This window comes from Rhamphochromis sp. 'chilingali' (genome assembly GCF_963969265.1).
Source record: "Rhamphochromis sp. 'chilingali' genome assembly, chromosome: 16".
NCBI lineage: Eukaryota > Metazoa > Chordata > Actinopteri > Cichliformes > Cichlidae > Rhamphochromis > Rhamphochromis sp. 'chilingali'.
Window position 1 is genome coordinate 36,516,225 of NC_137943.1, and position 12,599 is coordinate 36,528,823.

At 45.2% G+C, this 12,599-nt stretch overlaps 1 protein-coding gene across 2 annotated transcripts; it reads left to right on the forward strand.

Annotated features, from left to right (window-relative positions):
* The first annotated feature begins 5,785 nt into the window (after positions 1 to 5,785).
* LOC308383937 (inositol monophosphatase 1-like) lies at positions 5,786 to 12,478 on the forward strand. 2 transcript variants are annotated; one of them, XM_080862194.1, is made up of 9 exons: positions 5,786 to 5,880; positions 7,659 to 7,738; positions 8,173 to 8,306; positions 8,519 to 8,623; positions 10,106 to 10,151; positions 11,675 to 11,783; positions 11,879 to 11,987; positions 12,058 to 12,209; positions 12,279 to 12,478. In XM_080862194.1, exons 2-9 carry the CDS (start codon positions 7,676 to 7,678, stop codon positions 12,407 to 12,409), a joined length of 849 nt encoding a protein of 282 aa, XP_080718320.1. In that variant the 5' UTR covers positions 5,786 to 5,880; positions 7,659 to 7,675; the 3' UTR covers positions 12,410 to 12,478. The 2 variants fall into 2 exon arrangements, with proteins under 2 accessions (XP_080718320.1, XP_080718321.1); XM_080862195.1 differs by lacking the exon at positions 5,786 to 5,880 and adding an exon at positions 5,908 to 6,094.
* The last annotated feature ends 121 nt before the right edge of the window (positions 12,479 to 12,599 follow it).

Sequence of the window (12,599 nt, forward strand, 5' to 3'; positions counted from 1 at the left end):
TGACGTGGAGCGATACGGTCGAGGATGGAACCTGTCTCTCTTCCACAGCATGTCTTTATCCTGTCTTCCTTCTCTCACCCCAACCAATCACAGCAGATGGCCCCGCCCCTCCCTGAACCGGAGGTTTCGTCCTGTTTAAGGGAGTTTTTCCTTCCCACTGTCGCCAAAGTGCTTGCTCACAGGGGGTCATATGATTGTTGGGTTTTTCTCTGTATGTATTATTCTAGGGTCTACCTTACAATATAAAGCACCTTGAGGTGACTGCTGTTGTGATTTGGCGCTGTGTAAATAAAACTGAATTAAATGGAAAATCCTGATTCACACAGATGTGTAGTTGTGAATGGGAGAAGGCGTTTCACAGCTCTCAGTGCCAGACATGGGTACTCCTTTGAGACAGGACTCCAGCCCAGGTCCAGTTTGCCCCACTGCAACTTTAGAGTGCTGTCGGTGGAAACTTCCCGAAGCTGGGATTCCAGATGTGAGGGCAAAGCAACATCATTTTCCGTGGTATTCACAGAAAATGGGTCCATAAATCCACACATGCCCTTCTCAGGGATCATCAAATGACTCTGTCAGTTGTGAAAGGTGCTGACGGGCTGAGTCACTGACCTTCACCTGAGGGGAGTTTTCTGAGGTGTGGGACAAAAGTGGAAAGATGTCCATCGTTTTCTCCTGGGCCCTCTTAGTCCACAAAGCAAGTTTCTCTCTTGAAGTGAGATGTTCAGCAGTGAGAAAACGTCACAGAGGTAGACAAGCTCAGCTGTGACCTTTGAGTTGGCATGATAATGTCTAAGAGGAGACTCCTTTCTTCTTTGTTTTCTTTTCTTTTCTCCGTGTGATAAGAGAAGACCTCGTTCCTCAGTTCAAACAAACACTTGAGGACCAGTCCTGTCCCATCTCACCTCACTGTGGTAGAGCAGCTGGACATGATCTGCTTCCATGTCCTCACAAAACATCTGGAGTTCACAGCATTGTTTTCAATGAAGTTGATTGTTTTCACTTCCATCATCTCGTGGAACTCTGGTCACATCGTTTCTAGCTTCTGGTGCACGATCAAGAATCAGCATAATGACGCCCTGACAGCTGCCAGTCATTGAAGCTGCAGCATCACTGCACACCAGTTCTGCCAGTCCAGGTCATTCTCAGTGAAACATCCTGAGTGTTGGTAGCTCTCCAAAACAGTCCCAGCAATAACGAACAGAAACCAGTGTCAGGTGGCAATGGTGACATCAGTGGACTCGCCTAGTTGCAAAGAGACAAATGGACTCTTTTTATTCTTCCCAGAAACCGATGCTGTATGTCTCAGGCCCTGTCTGTGATACGGCAGCTCAGTGTCGTTTGTCACTTTCATCTTCATCTTTTGTTTTAAGAACTTCTCCATATCTAACTGTAAATGGCAGACAGCGTCTTCTTCTGCTTGCTTATTGAGCTGATTAAACACCTCTCACCAAGCAGTGGGGAGCTGTATTGTAACTGAGATTTTCATGGGTGAGAGTAGTCCCCGGTGTCTTTGATTAGTAACTTATGATATCACGCGGTCCACAGGTGTAAAACTAAACTCACGGTGTGGCTGGCGGCCCATCCATGGTTAAGAATCACTGCCCTGCACCATTTACTGATCACAAAGTTATATCAATTAAAATAAACATATCCACCATCTCTGAACCTGCTACTAACTCTGGTTACTGGAAACCCAATAGCTCACTATTAAACAATAATCAGTTTCAGACAGAAATAAAAGACTTGATCTCCACGTTCTGGACAAAAGATACTGATTTTAGAAGGAACTGATAACTTTGTAAATTTGAAACATGGTTGTTAAAAAGTTCAAGGAAAGCCTAAGAGGCTAATATTGTAGCAAATATTTTCACTATTTCCAATAAAAGACCAGAAACTTTATTAGAGGAAGAAGAAATGGAATTGGCAAATCTTCAAGTTAAATTAGACGACCTGTCAGAAAGCGATGGGAGCTTTGAAGATGAATCTTCTCAAAAATAACAAATCACCAGGAACAGACGGTCTATCTGCAGTTTTATCAGGTTTTTGCTGCTGAGCTGGGCCCGCGTTGGGACTGCCCTCTCTCATTCGCAAACCCAATAAAGATCGTTTACTTCGAGATAATTGGCGCCTATTTGTCTGCTTAGTAATGATTACAAGACGTTTGCTCTAATTTTAGCAAAGAGGCTCAAAATGGTCCCGAGCTCCCTCATAGATGAACACAATCAGGTTTGTGGCTAACAGACATAACCAACAATATCAGATCAGTGCTGGACATTTTAGACTACTGTCAACTTTTTGATGACAATGGAGTCGTGTTATTTTAGGTTTTTGTGAAACACCAGTTCACAGTCCTGACATAAACTTGGCTTTGGAAGTGACTTCATCCGCAGAGAGACTACAGAAACGCTAACAGCTCAGTGACACTAGCTGGTGGAACCTGTCCTAGATCTGATCTGTCGACAGGCATCAGGCAAGGATGGCCTGTTTCTCCGTACCTCTTTTTACTAGTCGCCCAACTCTTAGCAGACCATATTAGATCCAGTAAAATTCAATGTATTTCTCTGCTGGACAGAAGTCTGATCATCACTCAGCTGGCTGGTGGTACTACCCTAACCCTTATTCTGAAGAACAAAAACCAAATGTTGCAGCTCTGGAGTCAGTGAAAGCGTTCTCTGGAGCTTCTGGCTTAGATCTGAATATTAACAAGTGTGAACAAAGTGCTGAAGTCTTTATTTTGGAAGGACATCTTACAGAAAACTACAGATCTACAAAAGAAGCCTGACACAGTAAATATAACTGACCTGATTATGGCCAAGTTTTATATACATAAGTGTACATTCAGAGGCACTAACCCTGCATTATGTTCTCTAAAGATGAATTCAAACAGCACATTCAGTGTGTTCAACCATCACAAAACCTGAAGGCAATTAAAGCTGTGGAAGCCTCTTTCTCTAGTCTGTTATCGCCCCCTAGTGCGAAACAACCCTGCTGTAAACTGCTCTTTGCATAGAATTATTTTATTTTACTTGTTTATGTTTGTCTTTTTTCCTCCACTACAACATTCATGAGTGTGACCACGAAGAGCGTTACTTTACATCATTCCCTTACCTTTATTTCTCATATCAGTGTCATATCATCTTTAATGTCACCTGCCTGGAGCTGGACTCTCTCAGGGTGGTGTCGGAGAGGTGGATGCTGTCCAAGATAAAGGTGATGCTGGCGAATACCTCCCACACACTCCATGACATGCTGGTCAGCCACAGGAGCACGCTCACTGAGATACCCATAATGCACCATGGAATGACACAGGAAGTCATTCCTGCCCATGGCCATCTCCCTGTGCAACTCCTCCATCTAACACACTGTGAACACTGCAATAGTTACAGCCTTTTCCACACGCTCTTTTCTATTTTACTGTAATATTCCTGTCAGTGTTCTTGATGCTTATTTATAATCACCTCTGTCAATCCTTGATGTACTGAGCCTTCTCCTGTACTCACTCTCACCTACGACTGCACGGCCACTAACAGCTCCAACATCATTGTGAAGTTTGCGGACGACACTACAGTGGTGGGTCTTATCACCAACGGTGATGAGACGGCTTACAGGAAGGAGGTCAGCGCCCTGACCCACTGGTGTCAAGACAACCATCTCACCCTCAACGTCGCAAAGACAAAGGAGTTGATAGTGGACTTCCGGAGGTGCAGAGAAGTACACACCCCCATCACCATCAACGGCGCTGCTGTGGAGAGAGTGAGCAGCTTCCGGTTCCTTGGTGTACATCTGGCTGAGGATCTTACGTGGTCAGTACACACAAACAAAACAGTGAAGAAGGCGCAGCAGCGCCTCTTCTTTCTCAGGAGACTGAAAAGATTCAGCACGAGCCCCCGCATCCTCAGGACCTCCTATCACTGTGCCATTGAGAGCATCCTCACTGGATGCATCACCACCTGGTATGGCAACAGCACCGCCTACAACTGCAAAGCTCTCCAGCGAGTAGTGCGGTGCTCTGAACGGATAATTGGAGGTGAGCTTCCCTCCCTCCAAGACATCTACAGGAAGCGGTGCCTGAGGAAAGCGGGGAGGATCATCAAGGACTCCAGTCACCCCAGCCATAAACTGTTCAGACTGCTTCCATCAGGAAGGAGGTTCTGCAGCATCCGGTCCCGTACCAGCAGACTGAGAGACAGCTTCTTCCACCAGGCCATCAGACTGCTGAACACGTCATAGACACCTCAGCTTCACTACTGGAACTTTAACATTATGCACTCCACACTGTACAGTAATGCCACTGTTTTGCACATATTCAACTCTGTATATTTTATATATTTTATTTATTGTTTACTCTATTTAATTTGTAAAATATGTGTACACACACACACACACACACACATTTAATATTAACATTTAGTAATGCATACACTCTTATATTGTACATATATTTATTACTCTCAGATGTAGCCATTCTTATATTTGCTTGTTCTTACGTTATTGTATTTTGCACACCTCTGTTGCTTGTGAAGCTCGCACACAAGAATTTCACTTGCATGTACTGTACCAATGTACCTGCACATGTGATGTGACAATAAAAGTGATTTGATTTGTTATTTATTATTGAGTGATTTGTATATATTGTGCTTTTTCTTAAATCTGTAACATATTGTATTGTTAAATAGTCTGTTTCTGTTACTGTACTGGAGCAACTGTAAACCACATCGTTTCCTGAGGGATTAACAAAGTATGCTGATTGTGATTCTAACATTGCTTATCTGGATATGTACAAGATCTTTGATCTGTAATGTTCTGTGTTTGAAATAAAGTACGGAGCTACGGCTGTGCAGGTACCATAAAAGTACCAGGTACTATGACCTAATGCAAAACCCTGAAAACCGTGCCACGCCAGTAGGTAGTAGTAGGCTTTAGTGGTGTATTTGTGTGGATGCCTCAAAGGCACACTGTTGAGTTCCTGTTTCTCTTTATTCTTTATCCTTTATTATTCTAGTTGCTCCGTTTCTTTGCCGCTTAACTACTCCCTCAGTTTTCAGTCGATTTTCACCATTCAAACTTTAAACTGTTCTGCTATTTCTGCTTTCCACTGCTATATCTTTTGGTGATGATAACTTTTATACTTTTTGAGATATTCAGCTTTTTATGCCATTTTTTGGCCCATTTTGCTGACAGGTACCACATTATCAGTGTGATCACTAGTTTTGCTGCTGAGTCGCGTTTTAGCTCAGTGAGATGAGCAGCCGTTCTCAGAGTAGGAGGCGCGGGTTCGAATCCCGCTTATGGCAACATTTTCTTCAGTTAACACTTCAACTGTTTAAACTTTTCCACACAAATTTCAGCTTTTTCACCTCTTTTCAGCACAATTTTCAGGTTCCTTATCTCTTTGTTGCTGAACATTCAGCATTTTCACCTCTTTTCTGCGCATTTAGCTTCTTCTGCACAGTGCACGTTTTTTTCCTCTCATCATATCTTTGTTTGGGACCAGAACTGGTTTGGCGCAGTGGGATGCGCAGCTGCTGTGAGATCTGGTGGCAAGGGTTCGAGCACTACATGGGACAGATGCTGGACATCTCCCCTGCTTGCATGTAATCTGCTTTCTTGACAGTCTTCAGTGTAGTCTTTCAAATAAAGCAGAGTTCAGCTTCTACACCTGTTTTCAACAGATAGCTGTCCTGCTGTTTTCAGATTCCACTACACGGCGTTCACACTGCATTTTCGCAGGAAATGCAACCTTTTCTAGTGTTGTTGTTGTGACAGTCAATGTCCAGTAGGAGGCGGCAGCGCTCAGTCGTAGAACGTAGAAGAAGAAACCCGAAAGTGGAGCTGCTAACCCGTTACGGATTACCTTCAGACCGACCTCGAGAGCCTCAGGTGCGTTTTCAGGGTTCGCGCTGTTCCTCTTTACTTGTTTTCGAAACGTCTCGTTGATCCGCCGCCTTACTTCCGGTTTTGGAATTTGTGGCGGGAATCAGCGGCGTAGTACTTCCGTTCAGAAATCAGCTGATTTCATACGGCGCGGCAGTGCCGGTGGGCACGCGCACGGAAAAGGTGTCGGCGCGCTTGACACTTCGTCACGTGCCACCAGGTAACGCTCATTGATAATCAGTATATACTCGGTTAGTGACCGTAAACTCGATGAGAGGACGCGCTGAGACAGCCACTTAGCGGTCACCTGTGGCCAATTCAGGACCCGCTGTGATAGGTCAGGATTGGTGTTACTGGATTATCGATCCATCACCTCCCAGATTGATGTTATTGATTACTGATGTGGTTCTTATGATGAGGACTCTGGGCATTCCTGGTGCATTCCAGAAGTCCCTCATGTCTCCTATTCCTGACGCTCTTCCTTGACCTCGATGAAAACGTCACTGAGGTCAAAGGTGAGAAGGAGAACTGCTGAGGACTCAGGAAAAGGGAAGAGGCGTGCACTTAGAACCGGAACAACCTTACACTTTTTTTTAAAACTTTATTTAACAAACAATGAGTATACAACATACGAACAGATGAAGTATACAAAACAACAGAACATGAACACACAAAGCCAGGGGTAAAGAAAAAGGTAACAATTATAGGAATACACGCAAAAATTCACATACATATATTGTTTTGAGCCTTTTTGTTGGTGGAGTCTGATATTGATTGTATGTACATTTCCACATCCTTAAAATAATGACAGAAATATGGTGTTTTAGTAGTAAACTTACATTTATGGATAAAAAATTTAGCTAAAAGTATTAACAAATTTATCAGAAAAAAACATTTATCATACTTCTTGGGGAACTTAAAGAAACATGAACAACCTTACACTGGTGTCTCTTTAACAGGAAGTCTGGCGTGTTGAAACTACAATGTGCAGAAGACGAACTACAAAAGGCTGGTCTAGCTTCACCACAGTGTGTGTTCTTGTTTTATGGAGGTCATAGAAACGATAACAGTCTGTAAAGCATATCTTTCTGGTGTTTTAAAGGAGGAGGAACATTTTCTGCAATACTGCTAAAATGATGATATTACTAAAACTTGTGTCCCAAAACTCTTCATCAGTGTCACGCTGAGCGTTCAGAGGCGAGCCCACTTATTGGTCCTCAGTAACTGTTTCCATGAAACAGCAGAAATGAAGTGAACTCAGCTTCTGTTTCTCAGCAGTGCTGTAATCTGTAGTGGAATACATTTTAAAGTAACCTTCCCAACACTGGACATTACTAACGATCACTGATCATACAAGCACACTTTGATCAGTTCGTATAGATCATAATGTTGCGCTCATACAGCTTTCTGTGTTCTTCATGTGACGCTCAGGGTTCAGCTGTGAGTTTCACTGCTGCTGATAAAAGCTGTAAATAAATATATATACAGGTTCTGAATGAAAAGAAAAAACACTTAGAATGGACATTTACATGATCTGCTCCGCTTTGGCTACTGCGATTATGTTTTCATGAATGGTCGGATGGATAACGAATTATGGGACGCCATTTTCTCCTCCCTTTTCATAAAGACGGTCCAGTGTCTCCTCTGCTAAAGGAGGTCATAAAGGAAGCATTGAAGCTGCTTCCCCTAGTGTATGGACAACTGAAGCGTATGTCAGTGAGGAACCTTCCTGATCAAAGTGGAATATTGGAACACACCTCACGCAGTCTTTCCTCTTTCCACAGGAAGTTCCTCCTCCAACATGGCTGACCCCTGGCAGAACGCCATGGACCACGCTGTCGCCGTGGCACGAAAAGCTGGAGAGGTCAGTCGTCATCTTCCTTTTTCTTTCCCACCTGAGACTCACCTGTCAGGGCCTACAGGTGATTTCATTATGAAACAGAGGAGTCTCAGGAAGTTCATTCTTTTCACCTGAACGTCACTCGCCCATGTGACCTTCAGGGTCAGCTGACGACTGCTTGACAGTGAGCCGCACGGCCGTCACGACTGCAGAATCCGCTTCCTGCCATTTCTTCACTTACTGAGCACGCTCCAAAACAGAGGGGGTGGAGTCACTTTCTTCTTCTCTGAAACGTTCTGAGCGCAAAGAGGAAACAAAGGCTTTTATCTTGAAATCTCAGGTTAACCCCAGATGACAGACTTAGTAACTGAAACTATTGGCTGATCAGCTTCTGATTGATAAGCTATCAGTGCATTGATCAGGAGTAAATATTGATCAGTTATTGGTGCATTGATCAGGTGGTGTGTGACGCTCTGCGTGGTGACAGGGCAGTGATGACGAAGAGTTCGGTGGTGGATTTAGTGACGCAGACCGACCAGAAGGTGGAGCAGCTCATCATCCAGTCAGTGAAGGAAAAGTTCCCCACCCACAGGTATGAAGCTCCACCCCCTCTGTGCATGTCCAGTCGGATTATTGATCATCAGTTTACAAAGATAAGCGTTATGATCAGATCCAGATGTTCAGGGATCCAGCTGTGTGCTGCTGAGGAGTAGCAGAGATGACCTGCTGGAACATCTCTGGCTGCCGTCTCGTGGCTCTTCCTCGTTCAGCGTGTAACGGCTTCACCTGTTCTGTGCGATTCAGGTTCATAGGGGAGGAGTCAGTGGCTGCAGGTGAGCCCTGCGTCCTCTCTGACTCGCCCACCTGGATCATCGACCCCATCGATGGCACGACCAACTTCGTTCACGCGTGAGTTTGCACTCTCTGACATCATCATTGCAGCTTCTTTGTTTCCTGTGGGCGCTCAGAGATAGTGCTGGGCCATACTGTTCACGGTAGCACCGGTGTAATGTCGGGCAACGATAGGAAAATGAAAGATGGCGATAGAATATGGGTAAAACGCGCATGCGCAGTGCCTTTGTTTTCATACGCACATGCCGGTGTCGTGCCAAACTCGGTATCCCCGACAGAATTAGTTTCCCCTGCGTCGGGAGCACACGCTGGACTGTCCAAATCACGGACAAACAGTATCCCACATTGTTGATTTTGTTGATACTCCTGACATTTTTGAGATCTTAGCTCTTTATACAACGAAGTTATAGTGGGATACAAATAATATCAGGCTGATCCTGCCACAATTTGTTCCCCCTGTGTAACTCACGGACAAACAGTGTCCCACATTGCTGATTTTTCGTTCACAAACACTTCTTATTATGACGCATTACTCCTGAAACTTTGGAGGATTTATCTCTTTATATAGTGAAGTTACAGGAGAATAAAAATAGTTATCAGCCAAAATGTTAATGGTTTATTAAAATAATCCCATCTGATACCCCGTGAGCAATAAATATATCATTTTCTGTTGTAACCCTCAAACTGAATGGTAATGTAACGATGCTAATTTTTCACAAAATGAAAACATCAGTACTTCCTGCTCCCAGCACAGGGGAAACAAATTCTGTCGGGGATACCTTTGGCACAACAACGGCTATCGTAGGCGGAGCCTCGCGGAGTGATACGTGCTGTGCTTCAGCATAATGTTACCGTGTTGTGTGTGTTTAACCTCTTTTTAAGTGTTGTGGATGTTATACATGGTTATGCTGAGGACGTGTCGGCCAGTTTCCACTGGAAATGCTTTTTGGTTAAACTGTCAGCGAGGAGTTTGCACTGTTACATTTTATATAACTTTAATGCAGATAAAACAGCTGCTTGTTGAAGTGAAAATACATTGATGGGTTTTTGCACTAATAAAGTTGTGGAGTTGTAAAGCATTTTGTCTCGTGTCAGTTATATCGTTATCACAAATTTTCAAATGTATATGGTGATAAATATTTTTGGCCATATCGCCCTGCTCTACTCAGAGAGTGAGGCGGGGTCTACGGCTCTTCTGATCGATTACCTCCAGATCTGAGGTTTATTTGGTCCAACTGACTCAGAGGGAATCGATCAGAGAGTCACTGAGAGATCGATGAAGGATGATCAATGTTCAGCTCGAGCCGTCCCTCAGCGGGTAGATCGATGATGTGATCATCATGAACGTTAGGATGAACCTTTACTTTGAAGCAGATGACTTCCTGTTTGGCTTGGTGTTCGGCACACTGAATCAGCTCATTTAAAACGCTGATGGGCACTGGTTACCGTGGTGACCTAACAGGTAAACAGACCTGCTCTGCAGGAACACGTATGACGGTGCCAACACGTTAACTTCCTGTGTCTGTTTCTCCTTCACAGGTTTCCTTTTGTTGCCATTTCCATCGGATTCGCCATCAACAAACAGGTCTGAGCCCACATCAGCACCATCCTCCTGACCTTTGACATCAGCAGCGACATCACAGGGCTGCAGCCCTGACTTTAGTAGTCGATTAATCAGATAAGAAATCCTTCTGTCTTATTAATGAGCAGCAATAAATACTGAAAAGTGAAAACGGGGCCGCTAACCCCACGCAGATTTTTCTATGCGTTTGCACCTTTCGTCCACACGTAAACGGCGTTTTCGGTCACTGAAAACGGAGATTTTTAAAAACTCAGATTTTGCGTTTACATGTGGACGAGGAACACAGAGAAAACGCAGCGTCAAAGGTGTGCGCCTCGTTTGACATCACACTGTGCGCCATGTTTTTGTGAAATGAATTTCTACAATGGCAGACTTGGACAAAATACTGTTAATTTTACTCTCTGCAGAGTTTACATGCTTACAAACAGTTACTGTCCCTCCACACATAGGACTCAGTTCTGCTTCTATGCCCCGACTTTGTTTACTCTTTCCCACCTAGGCTTCTGATTGGTCAACATTCCTACACGGTTAGGAATATATCGCCAACTGCTGCTTTGGCATGTTCCTAGCTGCGTTTTCCTTCATTTTTGCGTCTGTGGAAGGGATTTAAAAAAAGAAAAGAAAACAGAAAATCTCCGTTTTCAAAAATCCCCGTGTACGTGCAGACGTAGCCTCAGGTGAGCCTCGGTTACTTGAGCCCGGGTCTCATCCCTCTGGTGGAAACTTTTCAGAGTGGCGCCATTTCTGGTTTTATCTTTCTTCAGTTGAGCTTCGCCCTGGCTCACAGGCGCAGCATCACCACTGTCTGCTTCACCTGGGAGTGTTTCCTTAGGTGGAGAGGTGGCGTGGCTGTTCCCACACACGCGTTAGCAAGCGATGGTGCTCCACCTGCTGCAGCATATAAAATGACCAAAAGAGTAAACGCGGCACCTCACCTGCTCCTGACTAGGTGAGGTGCTCAGCATCTGTTACCATGGCGATTTGGCAGCTAAAAAGAGAAAATCAGAATCAGCATACTTTATTAATCCCTCAGGTAATGTGGGTTACAGCTGCTCCAGTACAGAAACTGCTACAGATTTAAGAAATAGCCCTAATATATAGAAATCCCTCAATAATAAATATCAAGGATTAACAGCAACATCAGAGTAGAAAGAGCGTGTGCAAAAGGCTGTAACTACTGCAGTGTTTACAGTGTGTTAGATGGAGTTGTACAGGCAGATGAGTGTGGTGCATTATGGGTAATCTCAGCTTCTCACTGAGCGTGCTCCTGTAGGTAGCACGTCATGGAGTGGGTGGGAGGTATTATCCATCATTGTCTTTGCCTCTCTGACACCACCCTAACGAGTCCAGCTCCATCCCCACAACATTACTGGCCTTGCGATCAGTTTACTGAGCCTGCTGGCAAAACGTCAGCGCTCTCTAAACACTAACAGGTAGCTTCAGGTGTTCAAGCCACCTGAGGATGAGCATGAACGACCTCACCTGTTGACCTCACAGCGGCCTCTACTCTTCTTCCCCTCCCTCAGGTGGAGTTTGGCGTTGTCTTCAGCTGTGTGGAGGACAAGATGTTCACGGCGAGGCGGGGAAAGGGAGCATTCTGTAACGGCGAGCCGCTGCAGGTGTCCCGGCAGGAAGGTCAGCGCTCAGCGAATCGATAACCAATAAATCAGTGACATCACTTATGCGGGCGGTCGATCACCTGTTTGTTTATCTGTGTGTGATGTCATCAGCCGTGGAACAGGCGATGGTGGCCACGGAGTTTGGATCGGACAGAGACGCCGACGTTGTTGATAAAATCTTCCAAAGCCTCCGAAACATCCTCTGCCTCCCTGTTCACGGGTAAGGCTGCCGCCACGTTGACATCACTGCACGCTTGTTTTCCCATAGCTGACGTGTCCATCCGTCTCAGGGTGCGCGGGGCGGGTTCCGCCGCCATCAACATGTGTCTGGTGGCGTCGGGCTGTGTGGAGGCGTACTACGAGATCGGGATCCACGTTTGGGACGTGGCTGCCGCGTCGTTGATCGTGTCCGAGGCTGGCGGCGTGCTGATGGACGTCGATGGTAAGCTAACCCATCAACAGCACATTTCCCTGCTCAGGTGTTTCCAGCTAACGGTGTCTCCGTGTTCAGGTGGCGACGTGGACCTGATGTCCAGGAGGATCATCGCCGCTAACAGCAAAACAATCACAGAGCGACTCGTCAAAGCGATCGTCCCCTTCAGTCTGCCCAGAGACGACGCCACACCACCGAAGAAGAGCTAAACACACACTGACAGGTGTGAGGAGCACACCTTCCTGTTTGGAAAGTTTAAATAAAAGTTTTCTATGAAAGCACCCGCGTGTTTGTGTGACTGACGGCAGGTCACCATTGTTAAGGTTCAAAATACTGGGGATGGAGACAAGAGAAAAAACCACAATAACAACACTGGTCCGGCCGGGTTGAGTCAAACGA

Bases quoted from the DNA above. Each gene is read 5' to 3' on its own strand.
- LOC308383937 (XM_080862194.1), top strand. From the start codon at position 7,676: ATGGCTGACCCCTGGCAGAACGCCATGGACCACGCTGTCGCCGTGGCA. The intron at 10,152-11,674 runs GTCTGAGCCCAC...CCCCTCCCTCAG, and splicing joins GATTCGCCATCAACAAACAG to GTGGAGTTTGGCGTTGTCTT. The intron at 11,784-11,878 runs GTCAGCGCTCAG...TGATGTCATCAG, and splicing joins GCAGGTGTCCCGGCAGGAAG to CCGTGGAACAGGCGATGGTG.